The following is a 24,685-nucleotide window of genomic DNA, read 5'->3' on the forward strand; positions in this document are numbered from 1 at the left end:
CAAAAGTTCCAGCTCCTTCAACTGGTTCAGACGGCACAGACATTCCCGAACAACCCGCGAAACTCCTCTGGAAGACCTTGAAGAATTTTGGAAGCGTGTTGTGGAGATGCGGCCATGGGAGTACGACCATACGGTTCGCTAAGTTCTCATTTCTAACATCCACCAGACCTAATGATTGCCGCAGTGCGTTCCATTACCTTGGCGACCCGTAAATCTTCAAGAGACGAAGCTGAAGTTTGGAGTGATTTGGGAAGATGGTCAGCCCCCTTTACGCTGCTTTTTGCATTCGTTCCTCATATCCCTAGGCATCGTTTCTTTCTCTCCTGCATGTCGTCGTACTTTGGAATGGGTCTGTGATGCATTGGAGAAGCAAGGTCATGAAGTAGTTGATTTGTGCGCTCGAACCGCTCTGATCTTGAATTTTGCTGACCAATAACATCACCCAGTGCACCCCCTAGCATCCCAGAAGGTCTGAATGCCAGACTTCAGTTATGTTTTGGAGATGGGGGTGAGTACTGAACAGTATTTGCGCGCAGAGACGTTCCTGAAGACGCTGATCATTGTTTCTGATGCCAAGATCACGGACGAAGGCTCTCTCGGCACTAGTTCATTCGCGTGGTCCTATGTCTCTTCAATGGATATACCCGGTATGTTCTATGTTTCTGAAAGCTGTTTCTGGTATTCATTTGCCTTATTCCTTCTGCGTAGGCTCGGACTTAGAGCTAGCAATTTGCGTTGGACCTGCATCTTCGAGCAAGTGTCCACGGTGCTGGACGTATACTCGTGAAGAGCAGCATGATTTATGTCCCCGCTGTGAGGATGTTTAGACTAGATTGTTGGCCGGTATAGTACACACATATATATAGACTACGATACTAATCCCACCTCTTGCACTTGTTTGAGCTTGATTTCGAGAAGTGGATCCGTATCAAATGGTTGCATAATCGTCAATACGCTTCGTTTCAACCCTGAGCCCGAGATGTGTAACACTCAGCCTACCTGGCGGCGCGTTATAAAGCCTACTAGATGAGTCACGGAGGTTCAACGTTCAACGTTAACCTCGAGTTGTTCAGACTTCGTCCTACTGTTCCTATGTGATTTGCAAGGTTCTGACCGTGACAGAGGGCCCTAATTAGTACTACTGGTTTGACTGCTACTACCGTGACTGTGACTGACCATCGGTTCAGGCCTACTACTACTAGTCACGCGGTTGCATTGCTTATGCCCAGCGCACAATGCGCACGTTCTGGGCTGGCCTTTTCTTGTTTCTTGTAATGGTATCTTGTGACGCTCTGGGTTGCTCTTGGAAAAGGGCGACCGACAACCGAGGACTCAGCAGGCATCGCGCGACGTGCCATTTCTATAAGAGATCTAGTACTCTAGCCAGTCAAAGGAGAAAAGACCGGGCAAAAGAGGCTGCTTCTTCAAGCTCGGTTCTGCCCCCTTTCAGCAATACGCCAGTAAGTGTTCTATCTATTTCAAACTTGAACTCAGTCATTCAACGTAATCTCAGAGAATACTATCTGCTGTCTGACATGTGAAGGACCGCCCAAGTTTGAAGCCAATTGCTCCTGACAAGCTCCGCAGGCCCATGTTTATGGCTGACAGCTTGCAAGGTGTCTCCAGCGTCTTAGACTCGCAGACTCCCCCTAACTCAAAGCAACTTGAATGGCAACTTGAAAGTATTCCTATTGATGTTGACTCGGAGATAGAGAATGTGGAGCCAAACTTGAACGCCTCGGATTATCATGATGGTCTAGGTCAGTATTCCTTGAGTAGCGACTGTTTTATCAATGAGTTGATATTTTCCAGAGGAAACTAGACTATCTATGAGAAGAATTCCGAAAGCCTTCCGCGATGTCGAGCCTTCACAAGATGACCTCCACCACTTGGATAACGCCAACGTCTCACCAGTTCAAACCTCGATTTCATTGCCTGCTCAATCCAGGATTCGATGAGTCCTTCTAACGCTAAGGGACACTCTACAGACCGCGTATAACTCATTCGGTCTTTGTCGATTGTACCCTCGTCGTCCCTCCTTCGAGCCAGATCATTTGATCCCATCCTCCTTACTTGCAAGGACGTCTCCAACGGTTAGCCAACTTGAAGGAACTGATTCTCAACAAAAGCTTTTCCCACCTCCTTACCCCTTTCCTAACATGACGGTCCATAGACTTATGTCTTGGATGAATTCCGGGAGTGCTCTATTGTCTGAAACGAAAGTCTCGCGCTTGGTCAAGGACGTGATACTGGCGGAAGACTTTGACCCCAAGCACCTTGAAGACTTCTCCGTGAAGCAAAACTTGCGAGAGCTGGATAGAGATGAGGATGGGAAAAAAGTAACCTTCCCTGATGATTGGATTGAGACTGACATTACCATCAACATTCCGACGAAGTCGAAGGAGGACGGCCCTCAGCCCTATACCATTCCTGGATTCCACTACCGCGCTCTTGTTGAAGTAATGCGTGCCGCATTCGCAGATGTTCAAGCTCAGGCGTTTCATCTCCTCCCTTTCAAATGGCTGTGGAAAGACCCTTTGGACGGCCATGAAGAGCGGGTATTCGACGAGCTATACACCTCCGATGCATGGTTGGAAGCTCAGGACCACATTCAGAAGCTGCCCAGGGAGCATGGGTGCTCACTGGAGCGTGTCATCGCCGGTCTGATGCTCTTTTCTGATGCCACGCATCTGGCAAACTTTGGGACTGCCAAAGCTTGGCCGCTTTACTTATATTTCGGAAATCTGACCAAGTATGCAAGGTCGTCACCCAAATCAGGAGCTTGCCATCTAGTAGGATTCTTGCCGTCAGTGAGTTTTCATTGCATTCAGCACACTTGCCTTCTGTTGATGAAGTCAGCTTCCCGATAGCATGAAAGATATTCTCAGTAATTTATTTCGCATATCAAAGACTGGCATAGCGTCCCTTCAAGCCCACTGTCGCAGGGAATTGTTTCATTCCTGCTGGGAAATCCTATTGGACGAGGACTTCATTCACGCATATCATCACGGTGTCGTTCTTAAATGTGCTGATGGAATATGGCGGAGGGTCTTTCCTCGAATCTTCACATATTCTGCAGATTATCCTGAAAAGTATGTTCCTCTGAATACCTATTTCAAGACTGCTCAATCACCGTTAATTTACAGGGTTTTAATTGCAACCATCAAGGACATGGGGTTGTGCCCTTGCCCCCGCTGTCTTACGCCCAAAAGCTTGTTTAGTTTTCTCGGGCTCGTGAAAGATATGAAAAGTCGAGTGACAAATCTTCGGGTATACGCTTTGGCGAAGGTTGTGAAGGCTCGCGAATTTATCTACAATGGAAGCACGGTCGACGGCGTAAAGGTAGAACATAGTCTCGGTGAGGGCTCCTGGGTGCCCATCCTGGTGAGTGCAACTATGCTTCCCTGTGTTATATGAATTAACTGCACGCCATATATTGCAGAATCAGTTCGCCAAAAGGCTTGGACCACTTGGCCTTGATGCATTTGGCATGCTTGTAGTCGATTTCATGCACGAGTGTGAACTCGGCACCTGGAAGGCGCTACTTACACACCTTATCAGGTTGCTCTATGCCATCCCTGGCGGGAGTCAGTTGGTGTCAACCCTGGACGGCAGGTATGGAGATTTCACATAGCGCTGCCGCCTGCTAACTAGTAGTCTAATCCTGATCTTCTATAGATTTCGACAGATTCCCACTTTTGGCAATGGGGTGATCCGCAAGTTTTCTAACAACACCTCTGAGATGAAGAGGTTAGCGGCGCGCGACTTTGAAGATATCTTACAGGTCTTCTAGTTATTTATTTTATACTTCATACCAGCTGACACCCTCTTAGTGCGCCATTCCGGCCTTTGAAGGACTTTTTCCGACCCCTCATGATGCGGTGGTACAATCTTTGTTGTATCGGTTTGCCCAGTGGCATGCACTCGCTAAACTCAGGCTCCACTCTGAGTCCAGCGTTACTTTTCTGGCAGAAACCTTCAAAAACCTGTCTGGGATGCTACGAAAGTTCCAACGTCACACTTGTGCCGCGTTTAACGCTGTGGAACTACCCAAAGAGAGAGCAGCCCGCCAACGAAAGGCCGCTCAACATTCTGAAACTCACAATACGTCTGCAGAATCGAGTGGGGCACGCCAGAAGACATTCAATTTAAGTACTTATAAATTTCATGCGATGGGTGATTATGTGAGAACCATCCGGTTCTTCGGAACTACAGATTCGTTCACCACTCAGATTGTAGGTACCTTTAGCATTCACGCTATGTATCTGAAGTTTGCACAGGGAGAGCTTGCTCACAGAGCCCTGAAGGCGTTTTATCCAGTGACAAATAAATTAGACACCCCAGCACAGCTGGCGAAGCACGAGCGTAGGCGTCGTGTTCTGCAGCGGGTGGCAGAAGTAGCGGGCACCTCGTCACCAGGCAATCAGTCAGGAGCCGACGCCCTACAGTCAACTTCCTTGGAACAGCATCATCATATCGCAACGAATCGGAACAATGCAGTACAGATCTTCACCTTTATCCGGGAACATGAGGGTGATCCAGCTGTCAAGGTAGATGTTATCTTGGACGCACCTGTAATCTGCTCACAGAGTTCGTCAGAAATTCATGCCAAAATTAAAGGACCACATCCTCTATAGGTTGCGGGAGCTCGACATTACCTTTTGTGATCACGTCTTCACCGACCAGGAACGCAACTCGGTGATCATCCCCAACAACGTAATGTATGCGGTTCAGACAATGCAGGTGCACTACACCACTTATGACTTGAGGCACGAGTATGACACCATCAACCCCCGAACTCATGGGGATGTCATGGTGCTGTCAGGGGAGACAAATCCTAGGCACCCATACTGGTATGCCCGGGTGTTAGGCATCTATCACGCGGAGGTATGGATTCACGACGGTCACCTGCCTGTGAAGCGGCACCTAGACATTCTGTGGGTAAGGTGGCTGGCACTCGTACAAAACCATAGATCTGGTATGAAATGTGCTCGCCTTCCAAAGGTTGCATTTGTTGAAGAATCAGACACGGATGTATTTGGCTTCCTTGACCCAGGGCAAGTCATCAGAGGGGCGCATTTGATTCCTGCATTTCACTCAGGAAGAGGTATAAGTTCGCTTCGCCACGGAAAGTCGCTTGCACGTCCTGGAGGGGAGCTAGATGATTGGAAAGAATACTACGTCGGGATGTAAGTGTGAATATCCCTTACCCCTTGTGCCATAACGCTCACGATTTTGAGCCAGATTCGTTGATAGAGACATGTTTATGCGCTATACCCATTTGGGCGTGGGTCATTCAGTCACACTTCGAAGGATCGCATGAGACGCTTTTGGTACAGATTCGCCGACTTGGACAGGGACCGAAGCCATGGATGTTGTAGACGAGGAGGACCTGGATGGCGGCGAGGGTTTTCAAGAAGGCGACTACCAACAAGAAGACTGCAGTGACGAGGATGACGACTCGGAATGTGACAATGAAGAGGATGTGGACTCAGATGGAATGGACGGCGAGGAGCATGATGGTGACGACGAGGACGAAGAGCTGGAATTTTCTTTCTAAAAAAATGCCTTCCTCACATTTGTCGAGGACGACACCGACTATAGTGCATTCAGAGCCCTTATACGTCGTTTGTACTCTCCCCAGCCAGCTGAATACTATGCACGTGCCATGCCTGCGCCAATCGTGACAACACCTTAGGTTCTATCGTCGTACTATCCAGTTGCGGGGGTAAGGCACCCGCATTACCAGATGCAATGTTGCCCATATCATCATGGAGACTATTCGGATAATCGATTATGTGTGATACCAAAACTTTGTGACAAAACGGACGCACTTGACGCTACTGGTCGTCACAGATTTAATGCCCAATGCGAACACCGTTTTCCACGACAAAGCCTTGAATAGCCTTGTAATTCACAACATAAATATGGGAGAATGAGAATGCTCAACAAGGGGGTCAAACTTACGCTTCCATCTCTTACCGGTCATCACGCTACGACGTCACAATTTTCTCATAAACTCCTCACGATAATCTAGAATTGCAGACATTAATGGCTATGTACCAACAACTCAAATTTATCGTAGTATACATAGTCATATTTAGCAGGAGCAGAATTATATCCTCCTATAGTTCCCACGGCTACGATATCACGGACTCATGAATTCACTGATGTAGCTGATGGCTGCAGCGACTTGCCGTAACTAAGGTTCCAATCAATACCATGATGTAACAGCACTTCTGGGAAACTCACGAGTCACGATCAGGAGCTTTTGTTCGATGGTCATTTCCGTGAAACGGTGTTCAAGATATGTGGTGAGCGAGCCGTTGTGTATCCAGGGAGAAATCATCGCTAGAAGTAGCCCGAATTCGTGACTGAAACCGAGCAAAGGCAAAAGATTGTCGTGATGCAGTTGCTTGCGTGCACGAAAATCGCCCAAGAGTCTCTGAAGACATGAGGTTTGAGCAAGCGTATCACATGCAAAGGAGAAGCCGATAACGTACCTGAGTCACTCTGTCCCTGGAATCGTCGCCTGCAACATCAATCCTTATGGATTTGACTGCTACCTGTCATGAATTCAGATTGTTGGACAGCCACACGTGTAGCATGCTTGCCTCCACGGTTGGATGCGATGTAAATGCATTTCCACACATCCCTGAAACTACCGTGCGCTACTGGATGAGGCGACTCCTTGGATACGAATCCTGTCAGGTCGGGTAGGCTGCATTAGAATTACATGAGGAAGTGCATTGTCAGAACTTGTTTACAGGGTACAATGATCATGCACTTGCTGGTTGTCGGTGTTGATGATCTCACCACCACCGATGGTAGCTATCATAACAGACGGGTGGCTTTTCCACCACAACAATTTCATCCCGATGTTCTCTAACAAAGACTTGCAGTGGGATAGGAAAGGTAGTAGAATCATTTAGGTTGGTAGACTCATTCTCCATTGAGTCCATTCCACCCCCAGTCTAGTGTCACGTTACATAAGCCACGTTAGACACCCTTCCATTGAATCCGCAATATGTATGTACTAGAACCAATGGCCGGTTGATTTTACCCGGTGCACCAGCGAATCCGGCATCCGATCTTGATCCGATCAACACGAATATTGCGCTTCATTTCGCTGGAACACGATCTTGCGGTCCTTACAGCGGCACTACCTGCAACAATAGTTGCTCTCTTACCGCTTGAACCACCTTCTCTGGGCATTCCACCACTGTGGTGTACACTGGTAGTGAATGAATCAACTTTATGTAATTCTGGTGTGCAACGTTGTAGCCCGAACAGAACACTTCAATTCCCGTTTAAACGCAGAAAGTTTGGAAATTTGGCCGGTCTATATATGTAGACTTATCACAGACTCCGCATGCAGGACTGCGTGCAGGTCCGTGTTAAGTCTATATAGACGGCCAATTCTCGGTTAATGATTGTGGAATTTCATTCTCCGTTCACCATCACGTCACAACGGTGACTAGCATAACATAGCCATAGCCTTATTGATATAGGCGAGTCCTCGGTATTTCGTCTTGAGACATATGATACACACTGATACACGTTGCTGAAATTTGAAACAAAGTAGCCTGCATGATCCGTGAACATGACGTTTCAGCTTGTGTGAATGGTCAAATAAAATATATTCACATTCATTCGTGACCAAGACAACCAGGCAATATCATGATAGCAAGCCTTGAAGTGTGATGGTCGAATCATGCATTACCAAGGTTGGTTCCTCTAAATCGATGAACGCTCATTGTATGTGCACGGAAGCCCAAGAAGTCGATGGCCATACTTGTCTGATGATGGAAGGCCATCGCTGTAAACGGCAAACACTAGCGGACGATCAGACAACGGATAACGTGGATGAGCATATGGAATTTAACGGTGAGGTAAGATCTAGCTACTAGAGATAAGATCCGCAACGTATGAGTAACGCGATCGGGATCAGTATGAGTAACCAAACATTCGACAATACCGTGCGGTGTCCAATCAGTGTTGATTATGTGCGAGCCCTGGGTTAACATATAGCATCTCTATAGTGAGACATTAAATCTCGGACATCAGCAATAGGAAGTCGCTGTGATGACTCAACCCAACATTGCTCGATAAAGTTCCAGTGACAATCTTCAATAGCAGGGATGTCTGGACGCTTAGGCTTCACACCTTTGAGGATGGCCACAACCACCTGGTGGTCACTGCGAATGTTACAGTACGGCTGCTTGCCCGATAAACCTGGCACAAATGAGAACAAGAGTGCTGCAAGTATTCACTATCACCGGCAAACTCCTATCACTGGCAGTCTGTCGATTGCTTTTGATGCATGTAGTGGATTAGCTCTGTGTTAAATATGGCTCAATTGCAGCGTGGTGAGTTGCCTAGGGTTCGTCTGTATCCCCATGAAGGAAAATGATTTATGTACACCATAGACGTACGTCCTCTTCCATTGGATCCGCAATTAACCGGCTGACTTTACCCGATGGGGTTCCTTGTATGTAGCAGCACTACCCGCAACAATAGTCACTTCCTCGCCGCTTGAATCACCGCCTCATTCGTTGAATCGACTTCAAGTAGACGGAACTTCCCGTTTGAATGGGCCTTAATAATCGTAAATTTTCGTTCTCCGCCAGGGTAACTACAACATGGACATATTGATATGAACGAGTCGAGTCCTGCGGTGTTTTGCCTTGAGACATACACATTACTAGAACAGAACGGCCTGCATGATGCTATATCATTTCATTCATTTGTAGAAGACTTAAAGGCATCGGGTTAGAGAAGGGACTTGAACACAGCGAAGGCGCAAGTCAAGACATACATTTTGCTTTTTCCTTGTCTCAAATCAGCATTGCAATGTCCAGTTCTACTCGCCCACAACCGCTTAGTGTGAGTGTTGTTCAACTCTTGCTTAGCTGGGATTAACTTGAAATCAGTCCAACCATACTGAAATCGAAGAACCTCCACACCACATAGACACGCTCGGCATTGTCGTTTGTGGAGAAAGCGGATCTGGCAAAAGTTCATTGGTCAATTTGATCGCTGGGACGAATATCGCGAAGACATCTCCCGATGCTGTGGGATGTACGACTGGAACAAATGTATACGACTCAGACAAATTGACAAGTCGCCAGGCTGGGACATTGAAGGTAAAGCTTATCGATACAGCTGGTTGGTCCAATTCACCCCTCTTCGTGGCTATTACTGAACTGGATTGCAGGTCTGGATGAGGGCACTGAAGGGACGGTCTCAGACAAGGAAGCTCGAAAAGTTTTGAAGGAGCTTCTTCGAACTCTGATGGAGCAAGGCAACGTTCATCTCATCATGTACTGTGTGCGGGGTGGGAAGAACATTCGGACACTCCGCCGGAACTACGAGTTAATCTGTTCCCAAGTCAAGAGCAAAGTTCCAATTGTCCTTGTCGTCACATGTTTGGAAATTTATCTTCCAGAGATGGAAAACTGGTGGAAGCTCAATGAAAAAACCATCTTAAACCACGGGATGATCTTTGCTGGCCACGCTTGTATCACTACGATGGAAAGGGAAGAGCTTATGTTTGTGGAGCGCCGCAACCAGTCATACAATGCTGTCTGGAACCTCATCCGAGAGCAGTGTCGCCAAAGCACTATTCATGAGGTCCAAATGTACGTTATATTCCACACTTTGTATATCGTATTTCCCTCACATTGGTACTAAGTAGGACACAGCGTGACAGCGGGGGGTGGTACAGGCGGGTGTTAGCTACCATTTGCTTGGCTTAGTCGGTAGGGCCTTCGGCACTACCATCATCATCCCCGACCAGGCCGACGGTGATGATAAGGAGTCTTTTTCGGAGTCTGCGTCTGTGAATAAAGCGTAGTGGTTGTACTGGCGTAGTGAAGGACTGGAGAAGTGCCAACTCCAATCATCGTACAAAGGACAATAGACACAATTAATATGAATTACCACCGGTATTGTTATTTATGGTAACAGCTGCTCCGACGGCGTCGGATGCACTTTGAAAGTCTGTACCACCTGCACCTAGTCTTATCTAGTCAAAGTAGCTTGGAACAAAGTTCAACATAACCGAAACAGAATTATCAGCAAGTAGGTGCCAAAACACGACAAATAGTCCGAAGTTCATAACAGGAGTTGCTTCCCTAAACATGCGTGGCAGCGATACCGTATGGAACTGAACACCCACGCGTCGACGGTGCTTGTGAACGCATACTGCAGCTTCTCGCTCGGCGTCAGTGACCCGTCTGCTTGGGGAGCGCGGATTCGTGGGATTAACCATTGTAGATATAACTCAACTTAGCCTGTCCTCCTGTCCTCGTGTCCTCGATCAACACAGGGGTCGGACAATGGATTTAGGGCTGAAAAACATTCATGTCCTATTGTATTGCACGTGGATGGGTTTCGACACCGATGGTACAAGAAACACTGAATGATCCGGCCGTCAGCGGACCTTTATTAGCCGGGTAAGTCGCTGTCGTTTTCTTCACGTATCTACTTAGCATGGCTTACTATTTTGTATGACAGCACTCCATTGAAAAAAATTGGGACACCTCTGGACGTTGCAAATTAAATAGTGGTAGTGTCTTCATCGGCAGTCTCGGGACACGTAACTGGGCAAGTGATCTTCGTAGAAGGCGGTTGTGTAGGGGACATTTGAGCAACTAGTACTATGAATGAGTGAAGTTGTGGTTCGTACCAATGCAGCATGATGAAAGCAAGTAGGCAGCAGGCACATGAGGTATATGTTGTGAGTTTTGCAGTACGAAAATCGTGTAAGGCAGAAGGTTCAAGTGACTAGACAAAGGATTGAAAGAGGGCCAAGTACCCAGAAACAGACCAGGAATCCGAGTCTCGCAACGACTAGCCAGTGATGTGCGCTCGCACCTTTCATATGCCACCTAGTAGGCCGAGCTCAGCATTCCGAACCGAGTCTTTACACAAGTAAGCTTGCATTACGCATGGCTTCAAGATGAGCTTACCACCCTAAATGTCTAGATCGACACTAAGACATCCGATCGACGCCCAAGTTGAAGCGTGCCGCATCGAGCTAAGATTCAATGAGATCAAGATTAATATGTTGATCGACAAAATGATGCACGCACGTATAGGGAATTCACACACCTGTAGGGACCTCGAATTCGTGAGCGAAAATTAATATGAAGAACCCGTTTCAAAGGCGTGGACAAGGCGATGTGGATCAATGCCGCTGAGTTGCCGCTTGCTGGTGAGGCTTGTCGTTGGCGTACTCAACGTTCAACTTTCGACCTCCAAGGGATCAGATCTCCAAGGGTGGAGGTGTACTACTAGTCGTGGAACACTCATGGCCCGGGACATGCTGGTGATAGTATACTTGTCTAGGCACCCGAACAATCCTAATAATTACATCAACACTGCATGATTTTTCTTGTTATGAGCGCATCTCCTTCTCCGCACCAATTTCCATATTTGCGTGGAGGGCTATACTAGATGGACACCTGGAAAACGGATCATCATCACATACAACCAATGATCCTACCTTTGACCCCTCCCCCATACTCTTGGGGCGCTAACCATTTCCTACCACTCACTTACCCTGCAATACCCACACGCCGTTTGGTGCTCTTCCCCCATGCACATCCCAGGATTCACTATCCACAGTTTGCTTGTAGCGTGATAGGTATTTGATGCATTTCCGAACGCCTTTTTTCCGTCTCCAATGAAAACCAAACCGAGCGGTTGCCAAACGGTCCCTAATAACTCCGCATTAATTCATCCCAGCAAGTTGAATGAAAAAGTTCGAGCATGCCTTTCCATTACCTTCACCTCGTGTTTATGTCCTATTGTAGCACTCCCCTGAAAACACTTGACATTCCAAACAACGGTGCGCATTGCCTTGCTTGTTCCTTTCGAGATCTCTACATTACGGCTTTCTCTGCCCATTGATGGTTCCGCATCCCTCGAAGTAGCAAACAAAGTCAGGGGTGAACTTTTGGCCATCAAGGTAGCTTTGTTATACAAGATAATAATCTAGGATCTTTCACAAGGACATGCATGGTGCGTCATCACATTCGTCCGTGTGAAATCCTTTTTGCATCTTGGACAAACAGCCACAATCTTCTTCTCATGCACCTCGTTAATGTGACGGCTGAGGCCATCCTTGCTGATGAATTTCGGACACTTGTCCCAGGGGCATTTTACTTTGGGGCGTCCTACTTTGACCTTTGCTCGGCCGGTTTGCACAATAGAACCAAGCTGTTGGGCAGCGGGTTGCCCAGCGGGCTCACACACGGGATCGGACGTGCCATCGACATCGAACGATAAATCTAGGGATATATTGTAAACGTCTCAAGGAAAAGCTAGGAACTGAAGCGAGCACCTGCACCCTCTGATGAGGATTCCGTGACATCCATTTCATAGGATGCCGGGAAACCCTGATGCGTTACATTGTTGGCAAAACCACGGGTGCCGTTGAGCAATAAGCCTGTGTACGGTAAGCTTTGAAGGAAAGTTTGCGTATACAGCAACCTACCTTCGGTACCCTCTGGCACCGATCCCGTGACCCCGTACGATACTTCATAGGGTGCAGGCTGTGGCACGATGTAGGGACCGTGCGAGGATATAGATGGTGGAATAGCATCGAGGCTATTGAGTCCAGCTTGGGAGTCGACGATGCTATCATGTCCACCCGAATGCTTAACTGTCATAGGAGAACTGCAAGCGCCGTGGGGCAATAAGCCTGTACACAGTAAGTATTGGAAAGACTGCTTATAAAGCAACTTACCTGTTGTACCCCCTAACAGCGATCCCATGACCCCGGACGATGTTCCATGGAATGCTGCAGGCTGTAGCATGATTTGGCTATCATGTGAAGATCCAGGCGATGTAATGGCATTGAGGTCATTGACTCCAGCTTGAGAGTCGACGGTGCCGTCACGTCCACCCGAATGCTCCATTGTGAAATCTGACTGGTAATTGCAAACGGGATTCTTGACACTGCAGATCTCCTGCATTGCCTCACGCACGCCATGGTCTAACACGTCAAGGCGGCGGTCTAACATGTCAAAGCGCTGGTCTAAAATGTCAAGGCGGTGGATGCACTGGAGTATTAACTGGAGTATTAGATACTGGTCAGGCGGTGAATTTTGTAGTGTTGATGTACGTGAATCCATGTCTTTGTTTATGTTGCAGCCTAATGTATAGGCGAGTGCGAATGGGGGATGATACTTGTGAGAGTTGGGAAATTGGACGGCTTTTTATGTTCGTTCCACCTTTTCCATGGCACGTCTTGGCAGGTTGGCCGGTTTGGAATCAAAAACTAACTGGTCGCCTCATGTCAAGGCCATTTTTGAAATGAAGTGCACACCGCACTTGGCTTACTTTGACACAATTCGAACAAAACGACGCGATCAGAGACGATCAGAAGTTATCTGTCGTATTAGGCAGGACTTGATGCCAGTATGCATCCACAAGGAGAAAAATAACTGGTACTGAACCAAACACAGGTAATACCGCACATAACAAGATTGATATCATGTTTGCATTGGGCCGGCATAGACTTATCACAGGCTCCGCATGCAGGACTGCGGACAGGTTCTTGTTAAGCGCCTATTCTCCGTTAATGGATTGTAGAATTTCATTCTCCGTTGACTATCACGTCATAACAGTGACTGCAGCATAGCCATAGCCATAGCCATATTGATATGAGCCAGTCTTGCGGTGTTTCGTCTCAAGACATACACATTGCTAGAATAAAAGTGGCCTGCATGACCCGTATATATGCCATTTCAGCTTATGTAGATGGCCAAATAATATCTATTCACATTCATTCCAACTAGGCAATAATATAGCAAACCTTGAAGTGTGACGGTCGAATCACAGATTCCCAAGGTTGGTTCTTCTAGATCGACGAACCCTCATTTTATGTGCACGGAACCCCAAGAAATCGATGGCCAGACTTACTGATGGGCGGCACATCAGAGTTTTTTTAGTGACGAGCACCACGTTGGGAATACCCTGCACGCAGTCCTGCATGCGGAGTCTGTAATGAGTCTATATAGACCGGCCAATTCCCAGACTTTCTGCATTAACGCGCATTTCAACGGGAATTAAAGCGTTCTTTTCGGGCTACAACGTTACACACCAGAATTAAAGTCGATTCATTTACTACCAGTGTACACCACCACGGTGTTGGAACGCCCAGATAAGGTGGATCAAGCGGTAAGAAAGTGACTATTGTTGCAGGTGGTGCAGGTAAGGACCACAAGATCTTGTTCCAGTGAAATGAAGTGCATTGATCGGGTGCAGGATTCGCTGGTCCATGGGGTAAAATCAACTGGCCATTGGTTCTAGTACATATCGCGGATTCAATGAAAGGGCATCTAGCATGGCTTTTGACTCACTAGACTGCGGTCCGAGACTCCAAACAGCATGTGGGTATTGCAGGGTAGTTAGCGCCCCGGGGGTGTGGGGGAGGAGCCAACTGTAAGAACCGTATTAATCATTGGTTGTATCTGACGATCCATGTTTCAAGTATCCGTAGTATAACCCTCCACGCAAATATGGAAATTGGTGCGGAGAAGGAGATCATCGAGTAGAGCTGTGCTGACGCGTCGACGTCAGCCCAGGATTGTTCTACCGGCATATCCCGGGCAGGCAACTCAGCGGCATTTATTGATCTGCATTGCGCCTTGTCCGTGCCTCTCGAGTTCTCCGAACTAATTTCAACTCAAAAATTACCTCGTACAGACTCATTGAAGTAGTGGAATCAAGCTTACAAGGGGTGCGTGTGTCGAAAACAACTTTATCTATGAAAACTACATTTTGGACAGGTCCTTAAGGTGTATGAATTTTGGCATCTAGGTGACATGGGAAGGTGCGAACGCAAGTCACTGGCTAGTCGTCGCGAGATTCCGAATCACGAATCACACGAGTTCTTCTTCGAGGAACACCATCTTAGCATTCGATTCTCCACAACTTGTTTGCTGATATAATTTGAATTTGAGTACGATTTAGTATGCTTCGGCCACCACATTCACAACATCTCTCTTTGCTTTTGGTAGGTCTACTCACTATATTTGCTCATGTCTTCCCCTGTGTGGGATTGCCTACGGGTTTGGTCCAGTACCAGCACATATCTTGAAGAAAACTATGACGGTTCCTCTGGGGCCCACAAATTCGGTTTGTTAAGTCTTCCCCAATGATCATTAGCTGTAGCACACCTCACGAGCGTCGCAACAGCTTACTGATGTGGCAGCTGGTATTCAATACCATATATCATGTCATTTTCGCACCGCATCAAGATAAGCCAATAGTGTATGGCGCATCGTCTAAATCGGTTGAAAAAATTGCTATGTCAGTCAGCTTCATTCAAGTTGAAACTCTGCAACAAAGACTGCGTTACTCACTAATTATCATTGACGTCTACATCCAGGTACGTCGAGCTCGATGTTTCTAGTCCCGGTTGGACTTTCCGCCATTTATGGGGGCAACACACTAAGGAGCCAGGTGGGAAGGGAAGGTATTTGTCGCACTGGCAGCCTAATGAGGTCGGATCTCTATAGGCCTGGGGCAGTTTGGATAACCAGAAGAACGAGAATATTTGCAAGATCCCTGCCTCTGTGTTGACATTCAAGAGCTGGCATCTGCAGCTCTGCGATCGATCAGCATCTCATGCGAAGACAGCTTTGATGACGTTGACGGATCAGCTAGATTCTCCTTCCGTCCTCGTTCAGCTCTTGCTTCAGTCATTACAGCCCGTCTAGCAGGTGAGCACCACCCTGCTCGCGCAACCGTCGAAGTGCACGTCCGCCCGCTCTCATCAGTACCAGGAACTGCAGATAAATATCGATACGAGAGATCGTAGACCGATTGTAGAACGCTCGTGTCCTCTCGCACAAGATCCTCGCACTTTCATTCAGGTCATCGTTTAAGCCCTTCTCGGAGCCGTCCAGCATTGCTGGATAACGCTCCATTAACGCAGGAGGCGTCTGGGTGCAATGACTTGATGCCTGTAGATGTCGCAAGGAATCTGCGTGTTACATCGGAAGTAATGATAAGGAGCTTTATCAGAAAGGACCTAGGGCGATGCTGAGGACACAAACACTGAGACGTAAAATTACGCACTTGAAGCATGATACCCCCAAAGGAATATATGTCACCTTAAGCACTAGGATGGTCCATGAAATTGCTTAATTCTTGAAAAAGCTCTCGTCCGATCCATCTCACCATCCCTCCGATGGAAGAAGAGAAATAAGACAACTCCGATAGTAGAACTTCCATCCCGAAGTTAGCCACATGCCAGTGCTCATCCGAGATCGTTGACAAAGATATTCGACTGAATCAAGATGGGATCGAGTGAGTGATCCATACCCGGAAAGATAATGCTATAGTTATGTAGGGTTATAAAGGCTTGAGTTGGCGCGAGAAAAGTCAATGCATACGCACCGGTGCTCATCATCGCCTTTCGGGTCGAAGCAGTGATTTGATGGTGGTTTTGATCCAAGTAACGTGTCAGAGTGCCAATGAATTATACAGTCTTCTGCACACGTTTAGCAACCCTCGCTCAAACTACTACACAAGCACATACCTCGTATCAGCGCCACATCTCGTGCCTTCGCGCATGCACCACCCCAAAACAGCTTCCAGACCAGCTCTCACAGTTTCGCATCCTGCCTCTAGGACCTGTAAGCCAATAAGCAAATGTTATATACAATAATCGACTTATCACACTTAGCATGTACTGTCGACATTAGGTCAGCTTACGACGACAATAAACGAGAGAGAGAAATGGTATACATTGGTGGATGCTCGATTGGGTCGCGGTGCGTGTGTTGCGTTTGATGGAGCTAATAGAGACTGCAGCTGTGAAAAGCAATTGTAAGAACGTCGTAGATACAGGGCGGATGTCATGAGTGGGAGAAAACAGGGTCCCAGGAGATAGAACAGGTCTAATACTATAAATTGTATCACAATCCTCACCTGATCCAGTACCACCGCCGCCAGCTTCATCGCTTGTATGGTGTTCAGAATCTTGATGGGGAGCAGCTTGACATGGCTAGATGGACGTTTATTGAGAGAGGTACGACATGATTTATTGGTAACACGTACATTTGCAACTAAGTTCGGTGTGAATGTAGTTAGGAATGATTATTTTATGATGGAGCGACATACCTTCAAGTTCACGTCTGGATCGTTCTTTATGACTTTCTTAGTGCGAGTGAGAGGAAGTGAAGGATTCCTGTAACCTGGTGTCTCTGTATCCACTTGCCGCTGCCAAAATGAACGATTGAGAGGTTTCCCGGACTAGACGTATGGGGCAACATTAAAGAGTAGGCGGGAAGATCTGTCTATTAGTAACCTTAACCCTAGAGGCATGCTTAATTCTGATTAACTCTCCGTCTTTGGGACGTTGGAAGGAGACGCCGAGAAACTCTATTAGAAAGGTATCCATTATCTTTGGCGTCCACGGATGTAGACGCCAATGATAAGGGACCACTTTACTAAAGATCAAAGGGGGAAGGGAAGATATCTGTCGGATTGGTAGCACCATGAGGCCAGATTTTTATAGGCCCGAGGCAGTTGGGGGGGTACAAGAACAATTACTAGGCTTTGCGATATTCCTGCCTTTATATCTATGCTCAAGAGGCTGCTGACTGTAGAAACCAAGGCGCTACATTGACAGTATTTACCACGACTACAGGAATATGCCCAGTGCTCTGAATGTGACTCGAGTCATTGCTGTAATTAAGGGGGATGTGTCACACCGATCTCGATCATCATTTCATTCCTATTGTGTTGCTATAAATAATTCTGTCCTGGTTCCTGGATGCTTGGCATCTGGTTGGAAGTCTAGACTCGGGACAGCCACACCACTCTAGAGCTCTGCGATCTGGCGACAGACTCATCAGCTGGATTCCGAATCTTCTTCCGTCCTTCTTGTTCAGGTTCGTGCCAGAGGAGTACCAACCATTTATGGGGCACCTCGGAGTCTGCGGCAGCACTAGGCGTTACCGTGCTCATTTTCTGTCGAACAAAGCTTGAGCTTTAAGTTTGACTACCGGCATGTCCAAGATCGTACTAGCCTGCCATGACCATAATCCAATACGTTCAAGTTGAATGGCCTCCAATCTCGCAATGACTAGCGAGTGAGGTACGTACCTCCCCATGCCCACCTAGAAGCCGGGCTCATCGAGATCCAATCATATCTTCTTGATATCTTGAGCTCTACCTTAAGATGCACGATGCGTACACATGGAATTTCACGTGCAAGAGGGACCTTATCTGCCCAACCGAAATGATTTTCATAGATGAAATCTGCGACACACGCACGTGCGGCCTAGAGTACCGAGAACTCAAAAGGCATTTTTGGCATTGCCCGTTCCAAATCAGTCGGAATGTGTTACGAACTAGGATAGGTCGAGCTCTCCCTAGGCGGATTGCCTAATCTGGTAGCGGGCTCGCTACTGGAGAGACGGGGATCTTCTCTCGACTGAGAGGTTCGGGGGTTCCACTTAAGGTAGCATCGGCTTTCCTTAAGGTGCGGCTTAGACTGAAGGACTGGGACTGTCTTTCAAAGGAAGTTCTGGATAAAACCTAGTAGAATCAAGTAGGGAATATACATGATTCTGTCTGCTCTATATACTGTCGTCCGTGTGCACAGACCAATACTACGTTCAGTAGGTAGGTATGAGTGTGTCTATACAAGGGCATCTTATCTGATGCCATGCGGGCGATTATCTATACATGAGGCTTACCATGCCTCTCTTATCTGTCCTCAAGGCGAAGCATGCCTTGGAGTCTAACTGCGCATGCTGAGGCATGCGGCTTCTCTTCTGATCATGAGGCAGAGCTTCCTCATGATCCGGGTCGAGGACCATCTAGGTCCGTCCAGATGTTGCCTAGGCTGGTCTAGGTCATCTAACGGCATCCGGGCCGTTCTAGGTGTCTCTACGAGTCTCCGTTGAGTCGGTAAGTCTTCCAATGACGGTGTATAGGCGGGATAGGGGCTAAGGTCATGATGACCTCCGTAGGAGGGGTTCTCGGTTACATGTTATTGTAACAGAATGGAGTGAATCAAAAGTGACGTACGTTAAGCCACGCTTCTCTTCCATTGAAAGATCTATAGTATGATCACCGGCTGACTTTACGTGTGCGCGGGTCTCCGGGCAGAAACACTGAGTTCAGGCGATTAAACGGGAATATGATAAGATGGCAAACACAGGTCAATAACATGCCACGCACACTTCAGCGATCCTTTCGATTCAGCAGTACCCCCAACAATATTAATATTAATGTCGACTTCCATGCCATAGTTCTATCAGTTTAACAACCATGGCTTGGTGATCAGAACCGATTCTACTTGAACACAGCGAAGGCGCAAGTAGACATACCTTTCTTGTCTTGAGTCATCATTGCAATGTCGAGTCCTGCTCGCACACAACCGCCTAGTGTGAGTGTTGTCCAACTCTTGATTAACTTCAAATCAGTCCAACCATACTGAAATTGAAGAACCTCCGCACCACGTAGACACGCTTGACATTCTCATTTGTGGAGAAAGCGGATCTGGCAAAAGTTCATTGGTCAATTTGATCGCTGGGACGAACACTGCGAAGACACCCCCCGATGCTGTGGGATGTACGACTGGAGTCTGTGAATAAAGCGTAGTGATTGCACTGGCGTGGTGAAAGACCGTGGAGAGTGAGGCTTGTCGTTGGCGTACTCGACTTTCGACCTCCAATGAAACTGCATTTTTCGTCGACCAATCACATCACAACGGTGATTATGACATGACCATAGCCAAGGCGAGTCCTATGGTGTATCGTCTTGAGACGTATATGATACACGTTGCTAGAACAAAAGTGGCCTGCATGACCCGTATATATGTCATTTCAGCTTATGTAGATGGCCAAATAAAATATATTCATATTCCCATTCATGTGTAACCAACACAACCAGGCAGTACAGCAAGCCTTGAAGCTTGGAGTGTGACGGTTGAATTATGGATCCCCAAGGTTGGTTCTTCTAAATCAACGAATTTAATTTACACGGAACAAGTCGATGGCCATACTTGTTTGATAGGAAAAAAATGATGGAAGGCCGTCGCCGTAGACGGCAAACACTAGCGGACGATCAGACAACGGATAATGTATGTGGATGAGCATATGGAATTTAACAGTGAGGTAAGAGATAAGATCTGCAACGCATGAGTAACGCGATATATAACGAGGATCAGTACAAGTAACCAAACATTCGACAATACCGTGCGGTGTCTAACTTGTCAGCGTTGATTACATGCGAAGACCGTAAGCCCTGGGTTAACGCATAGCATCTCTATAGTGAGACATCAAATCTCGGACATCAGCAATGGGAGGTCGCTGTGATGACTCAACCCAACATTGCTCGATAAAGTTCCAGTGACAATCTTCGATAGCAGGGATGTCTGGACGCTTGGGCTTGACACCTTTGAGGATGGCCACGACCACCTGGTGATCACTGCGAATGTTGCAGTACGGCTGCTTGCCCGATAAAACCTAACACAAATGAGAACAAGAGCGTTGCAAATACACGTTGTCGACAGACCTGGTATGCGATGCATCCAAATGAATAAATGTCACTTTCTGGTTTTGGTGAGCTAGATGCATCCTCGGTGTCCGGAACTTCGAAGAGCTCAGGCGCAGACCATCGTACATTACTCCTGATGTAAGAGGTCCCGTTCAGGTCGGAACATGTAGTTAAGAGCCCATAGTCTGCTACAAGAGCTCTTCCGTCCCTATTGATGAGTACATTGCTCTAAGAGGAAACGGAGACGTGAGCAGCGTCACAAATCTGCATACCACAGTTTGCTTACACCTGTGAGATCCGCATGAACTACACCCTTAGAGTGGACTAGGCACCATATACTGTCAGCTTATCTTAATGCAATGCAAAAATGACATGGCATACGATATTGAAGACCAGCAGCTACATCATCAAGCTGTTACGATGCTCATAAGTTGCGGTGCAGCTAATGATCATCGAGGAAGACTTACCAAACTGAACTTGTGAGCCCCAGAGAGACTGTCATAGTGTTTACCAAGATATGTGCTCAAGGATCCGTTGGTCATCCATGGAAATACGATAGCTGGTACTGGACCAAATCCGTAGGTAATCCCGTACAAGGAAAGAATGTTATCATGACGCAATAGTTTCCACTTGCAGAAGTCGTCCATTAACCTCTGCAAATATTTTCATATCGTTAAGCGAGTGTTCTACATCATGATCATGTCGGCCCACCTCGTTGACGATTTTCTTGAAACTGTCATCCTGGATTTCGATCCTGACGCATTTAACCGCCACCTTAAAACTTATCATCAGATGTCAGAATTTACTATGAAACTCATACCAACCTCCACGTTATTATCTTTGTCTGAGACCATGCATTTCCATACGTCACCGAAACTGCCCTGGGCAGTAGCATAAGCCAATTCCTTCACGACCTTCGCAGTAAGGTCGACCGGGCGTCTGAAATTTTTGGCACATGAGTCAGCTTCATTCAAGGTATTACAAGCCCGTCTACTCACTCATTATCATTGGTGCCTACATCCAAGTGTGTCGCGCCCGACGTCTCCGTTTCCGGTTGGACCTGCCGCCATTTCTTGGGCAGCACGCTCAGGCTGAAAATCCACGCGGAAAGAGTATTCATCTGTCGCCCTGGCAACGTAATGAGGTCGAAATCTTACAGGGCCGGGGCAGCTGGGATGACCGCAGAACGAGAATAAATACTAGACTTTGCCAGATTCCTGCCTTTATATCGACGTTTAAGAGGCTGCTGGCTGTAGAGACCAAGGCGCTACATTGCTGAGAATGTTTACCACGACTACAGGAATATGCCGTGGTAGGAACGTAAAATGTCTTGTGTAGTGTCACGTACTACTGCTTCCCGTTGTACTACGGCTACGTTCGAAATTCTTGAACTGCTCAAAATCCCTTAGTCTCAGCTGTGTCCTGTACAGAATCAGAATGCACAATGTCCCAGAGACTCTGGACTTCCATGCTCTCGATTATGGTCCCAACGAATTGAGGATCTCCTGCCAACCAAATGGAATTCAATGCTCCAGTGCTCGCGCAGTAACGTTGACTATATCATAAAATTGCGGTGTCGATCAGCGATATGCCATACTTACAGCTAATTATCCGAGTACAATGGAATCCTCGTTCCTCAGGAGTGCAGAAAATCCAGGTAAGTTCCTAATGATACAGGAAGATACACGTACTTGAAGCATAATTTCTACATAAGATGATATCACATCGCCTTGGCCCTTGATCATGAGAATTATTAACACTGCAGAAGACGCACTTTGTCAATAGCCACACTTTCTTTGATTACTGGCTAGTTGTAAAAGACGTAGTCGCCTAAGACCATGCAGTACATAAGAAGAATGGCGTACAGCACCAACATTCAAAGCTGCATGCAGAGCTACTATCTAATTATATAATTACCTTGTGATACCGAAAGAGCTTCAAGCTCGGGTCCCAACTTAGAATCGTCTGCTCGTAGCGATATGCTGGTCTCAAGACATGATAACACAGGAAGCAGCCTTGAGATGGGAGGGATCGTGTCGGACCCAAGATGGAAACTTGAAATGTTGAAGACTCGCGTAAACACAGTGGCTATGTTGTGTAGATTCAGAGCTCGAAGGGTCAAGGTTCCTTAGCCTCAGCTGTGTCCCCCACAGTATCAGAATGCACATAACGTGCCAGAGAAGAATTCCATGCTCCTGACCGAACTTTGCAATACAACATTGATACTTGCTCCGATGGGCTCGCGCAGTAATGTTGATTATATTATAAAATATCAGTGCTGAGGCGGGGCGGCGGCGGCCATCGGATCAACGATTATACAGCCAATTATCCGAGTGCAATGGAACTCTCGTTCCTCAGGAGCCCAGAAAATCGAAGAGGTAAGTTCCTGATAATACAGGAAGCAATACACGTACTTCAAGGGCCTCCCAGGTTACAGGATAGCGTAACATATGAAAACCCCAACCCCGCAGGCGGGCGAGGTGTTCGTCCGCGTCATCCAGCTTCAGCGGCCGGCCTATGAAGCTCTCGCTACCAATCTTAGCTTCTTCCCAGAATCCATCTAAGACTTGAGAAGGCTGGTTCATGGGTGCCTTAGAGGAGCCAGGTAGGTTTACGCCACGTAGTAGAAGGGTACGACCACCGTTATCGACGAAGTTACCTTCGAGCGTATCAGACTCATGCAAAGATAGCTTTGATGACGTTGACGGTGGACCCGGCTGCACATGTTTAGCAACCCTCGCTCGAACTCCTACGCAAGCACACGAAATTGATATTAGCCTACATTGCTCGCTATGGTTCTGAGGCGGCCTTAGCTCACTAGGGGTAGAGCATGGTATCGGTGTAGTAGATGCTGAATGTCCTACCACAATATAGAGGAAAACTTCGGCGAAGTCACCCCGTTGACACCCAAAGACTAGTAAATTATACAGTCTTCTGCACACGTTTAGCAACCTTCGCTCGAGCACTTACGCAAGTCCACACACCTCGTATCAGCGTCACATCTCGTTGCCTTCGCGCATGCACCCCACCCAAAAACAACTGCCAGACCAACTTTCACAGCTTCGTATCCTGCCTCTGGGACCTGTAAGTTAATGAGTAAATGACATATATAATAACGACATAGCACACTTAGCACTAAACCACATGTACTGTCGACATTAGGTCAGTTTAGAACGACAATAAGCGAGAAAGAAAAACTAGTATACATGGGTGGATGCTTGATTGGGTCGCGGTGCGTGTATTGCGTTCGATGGTGCTAATAGAGACTGGAGCTGTGAAAAGCAATTGTAAGGATGTCGTACACACAGCACGGTTTTCCTGAGTGAGAGAAAACAGAGTCACAGGAGATATAGGGTCTAACGCTACAAACTGCATCACAATCCTCACCTGATCCAGGACCACTGCCGCCAGCTTCATCGTTTGTATGGTGTTCAGAATTGTGATGAGGAGCAGCTTGAGGCTAGATGAACGAGATATGTACGACACGTTTTATTGGTAACACATACACCTGCAACTAAGTTCGGTGTGAACGTAGTTACGAACACTTGACATCATTTTATGACACACCTTCAAGTTCACATCTGGATCACTCTTCGTGACTTTCTTAATGCGAGTGAGAGGGAGTGGAGGATTCCTGTAAGCTGGTGTCTCTTTCTCTGCTGTATCCACTTGCCGCTGCCAAAATGAACGAAGGAAATTTGAGAGGCTTCCCGGACGGGGCGAAGTTAAAGAGTAGGTGGGAAAACCTGTCGATTCAGATTATTAGTAACCTTAACCCTAGCTAGACCATGCACTGATTAGTTTCCCATCTTTGGGACGTCATCTAAGAAGTGTTTTTGAGACGCCGAGGCCCGAGAAACTCTATTGGAAAGTTATTCACCATCCTTGGCGTCTACATTAAGGATGTAGACGCCAATGATAATGGACCACTTTACTGAAGATCAAGGTGGAAAAGGAATATCTGTCGCATTGGTAGCGCAGTGAGGCCTGGCTGGGGCAGACATCTTGGGGGTAATCACAAGAGCAAGATTACTAGGCTTTGCAATACTCCTGCCTTTATATCGACGTTCAGGGGGCTGCTGGCGGCACATTGCGTATACTAAGCAAAGGCATGGAAATTTACCATACAGGAACATGCCGTTGGATCAACGTA

The 24,685-nt window shown here is 47.2% G+C and overlaps 8 protein-coding genes across 8 annotated transcripts; 1 reads left to right on the plus strand and 7 right to left on the minus strand.

Moving 5' to 3' along the window:
* Positions 1-5,618: 5,618 nt before the first annotated feature.
* HD556DRAFT_1457665 (uncharacterized protein) lies at positions 5,619-6,953 on the minus strand (the record flags this gene model as incomplete). The annotated part of the gene is made up of 7 exons (XM_041308156.1): positions 5,619-5,778; positions 5,835-5,896; positions 6,064-6,140; positions 6,253-6,445; positions 6,504-6,532; positions 6,567-6,721; positions 6,817-6,953. The coding sequence occupies 7 exons, from the start codon at positions 6,951-6,953 to the stop codon at positions 5,619-5,621; spliced, it is 813 nt and encodes a 270-aa protein (XP_041163650.1).
* Positions 6,954-8,853: 1,900 nt separating this feature from the next.
* HD556DRAFT_1457666 (P-loop containing nucleoside triphosphate hydrolase protein) lies at positions 8,854-9,758 on the plus strand (the record flags this gene model as incomplete). Its single annotated transcript, XM_041308157.1, has 4 exons — positions 8,854-8,886; positions 8,934-9,168; positions 9,218-9,641; positions 9,698-9,758. The coding sequence occupies 4 exons, from the start codon at positions 8,854-8,856 to the stop codon at positions 9,756-9,758; spliced, it is 753 nt and encodes a 250-aa protein (XP_041163651.1).
* A 2,242-nt stretch (positions 9,759-12,000) lies between these two features.
* HD556DRAFT_1439661 (uncharacterized protein) lies at positions 12,001-13,031 on the minus strand (the record flags this gene model as incomplete). The annotated part of the gene is made up of 4 exons (XM_041305992.1): positions 12,001-12,296; positions 12,350-12,454; positions 12,503-12,709; positions 12,755-13,031. 4 exons carry the CDS (start codon positions 13,029-13,031, stop codon positions 12,001-12,003), a joined length of 885 nt encoding a protein of 294 aa, XP_041163652.1.
* A 4,087-nt stretch (positions 13,032-17,118) lies between these two features.
* On the minus strand, positions 17,119-17,274 carry HD556DRAFT_1231682 (uncharacterized protein; the record flags this gene model as incomplete). Its single annotated transcript, XM_041297452.1, has 1 exon — positions 17,119-17,274. A coding segment is annotated over one exon (156 nt), but the record flags the coding sequence as incomplete, so codon positions are not given.
* Positions 17,275-17,820: 546 nt separating this feature from the next.
* Positions 17,821-18,917, minus strand: HD556DRAFT_1534484 (uncharacterized protein; the record flags this gene model as incomplete). The annotated part of the gene is made up of 5 exons (XM_041309565.1): positions 18,726-18,917; positions 18,379-18,538; positions 18,130-18,252; positions 18,030-18,109; positions 17,821-17,994 (listed from the first exon to the last, which is right to left on the minus strand). Exons 1-5 carry the CDS (start codon positions 18,846-18,848, stop codon positions 17,821-17,823), a joined length of 660 nt encoding a protein of 219 aa, XP_041163654.1. The 5' UTR covers positions 18,849-18,917.
* A 1,368-nt stretch (positions 18,918-20,285) lies between these two features.
* On the minus strand, positions 20,286-21,179 carry HD556DRAFT_1231639 (kinase-like protein; the record flags this gene model as incomplete). The annotated part of the gene is made up of 5 exons (XM_041297449.1): positions 20,286-20,501; positions 20,551-20,760; positions 20,819-20,856; positions 20,914-20,944; positions 21,000-21,179. 5 exons carry the CDS (start codon positions 21,177-21,179, stop codon positions 20,286-20,288), a joined length of 675 nt encoding a protein of 224 aa, XP_041163655.1.
* Positions 21,180-22,886: 1,707 nt separating this feature from the next.
* On the minus strand, positions 22,887-23,240 carry HD556DRAFT_1231370 (uncharacterized protein; the record flags this gene model as incomplete). Its single annotated transcript, XM_041297425.1, has 1 exon — positions 22,887-23,240. A coding segment is annotated over one exon (354 nt), but the record flags the coding sequence as incomplete, so codon positions are not given.
* A 781-nt stretch (positions 23,241-24,021) lies between these two features.
* HD556DRAFT_1231570 (uncharacterized protein) lies at positions 24,022-24,237 on the minus strand (the record flags this gene model as incomplete). Its single annotated transcript, XM_041297438.1, has 1 exon — positions 24,022-24,237. A coding segment is annotated over one exon (216 nt), but the record flags the coding sequence as incomplete, so codon positions are not given.
* Positions 24,238-24,685: the final 448 nt, after the last annotated feature.

This window comes from Suillus plorans (genome assembly GCF_016647745.1).
Source record: "Suillus plorans strain S12 chromosome Unknown HD556scaffold_11, whole genome shotgun sequence".
Taxonomy (NCBI): domain Eukaryota; kingdom Fungi; phylum Basidiomycota; class Agaricomycetes; order Boletales; family Suillaceae; genus Suillus; species Suillus plorans.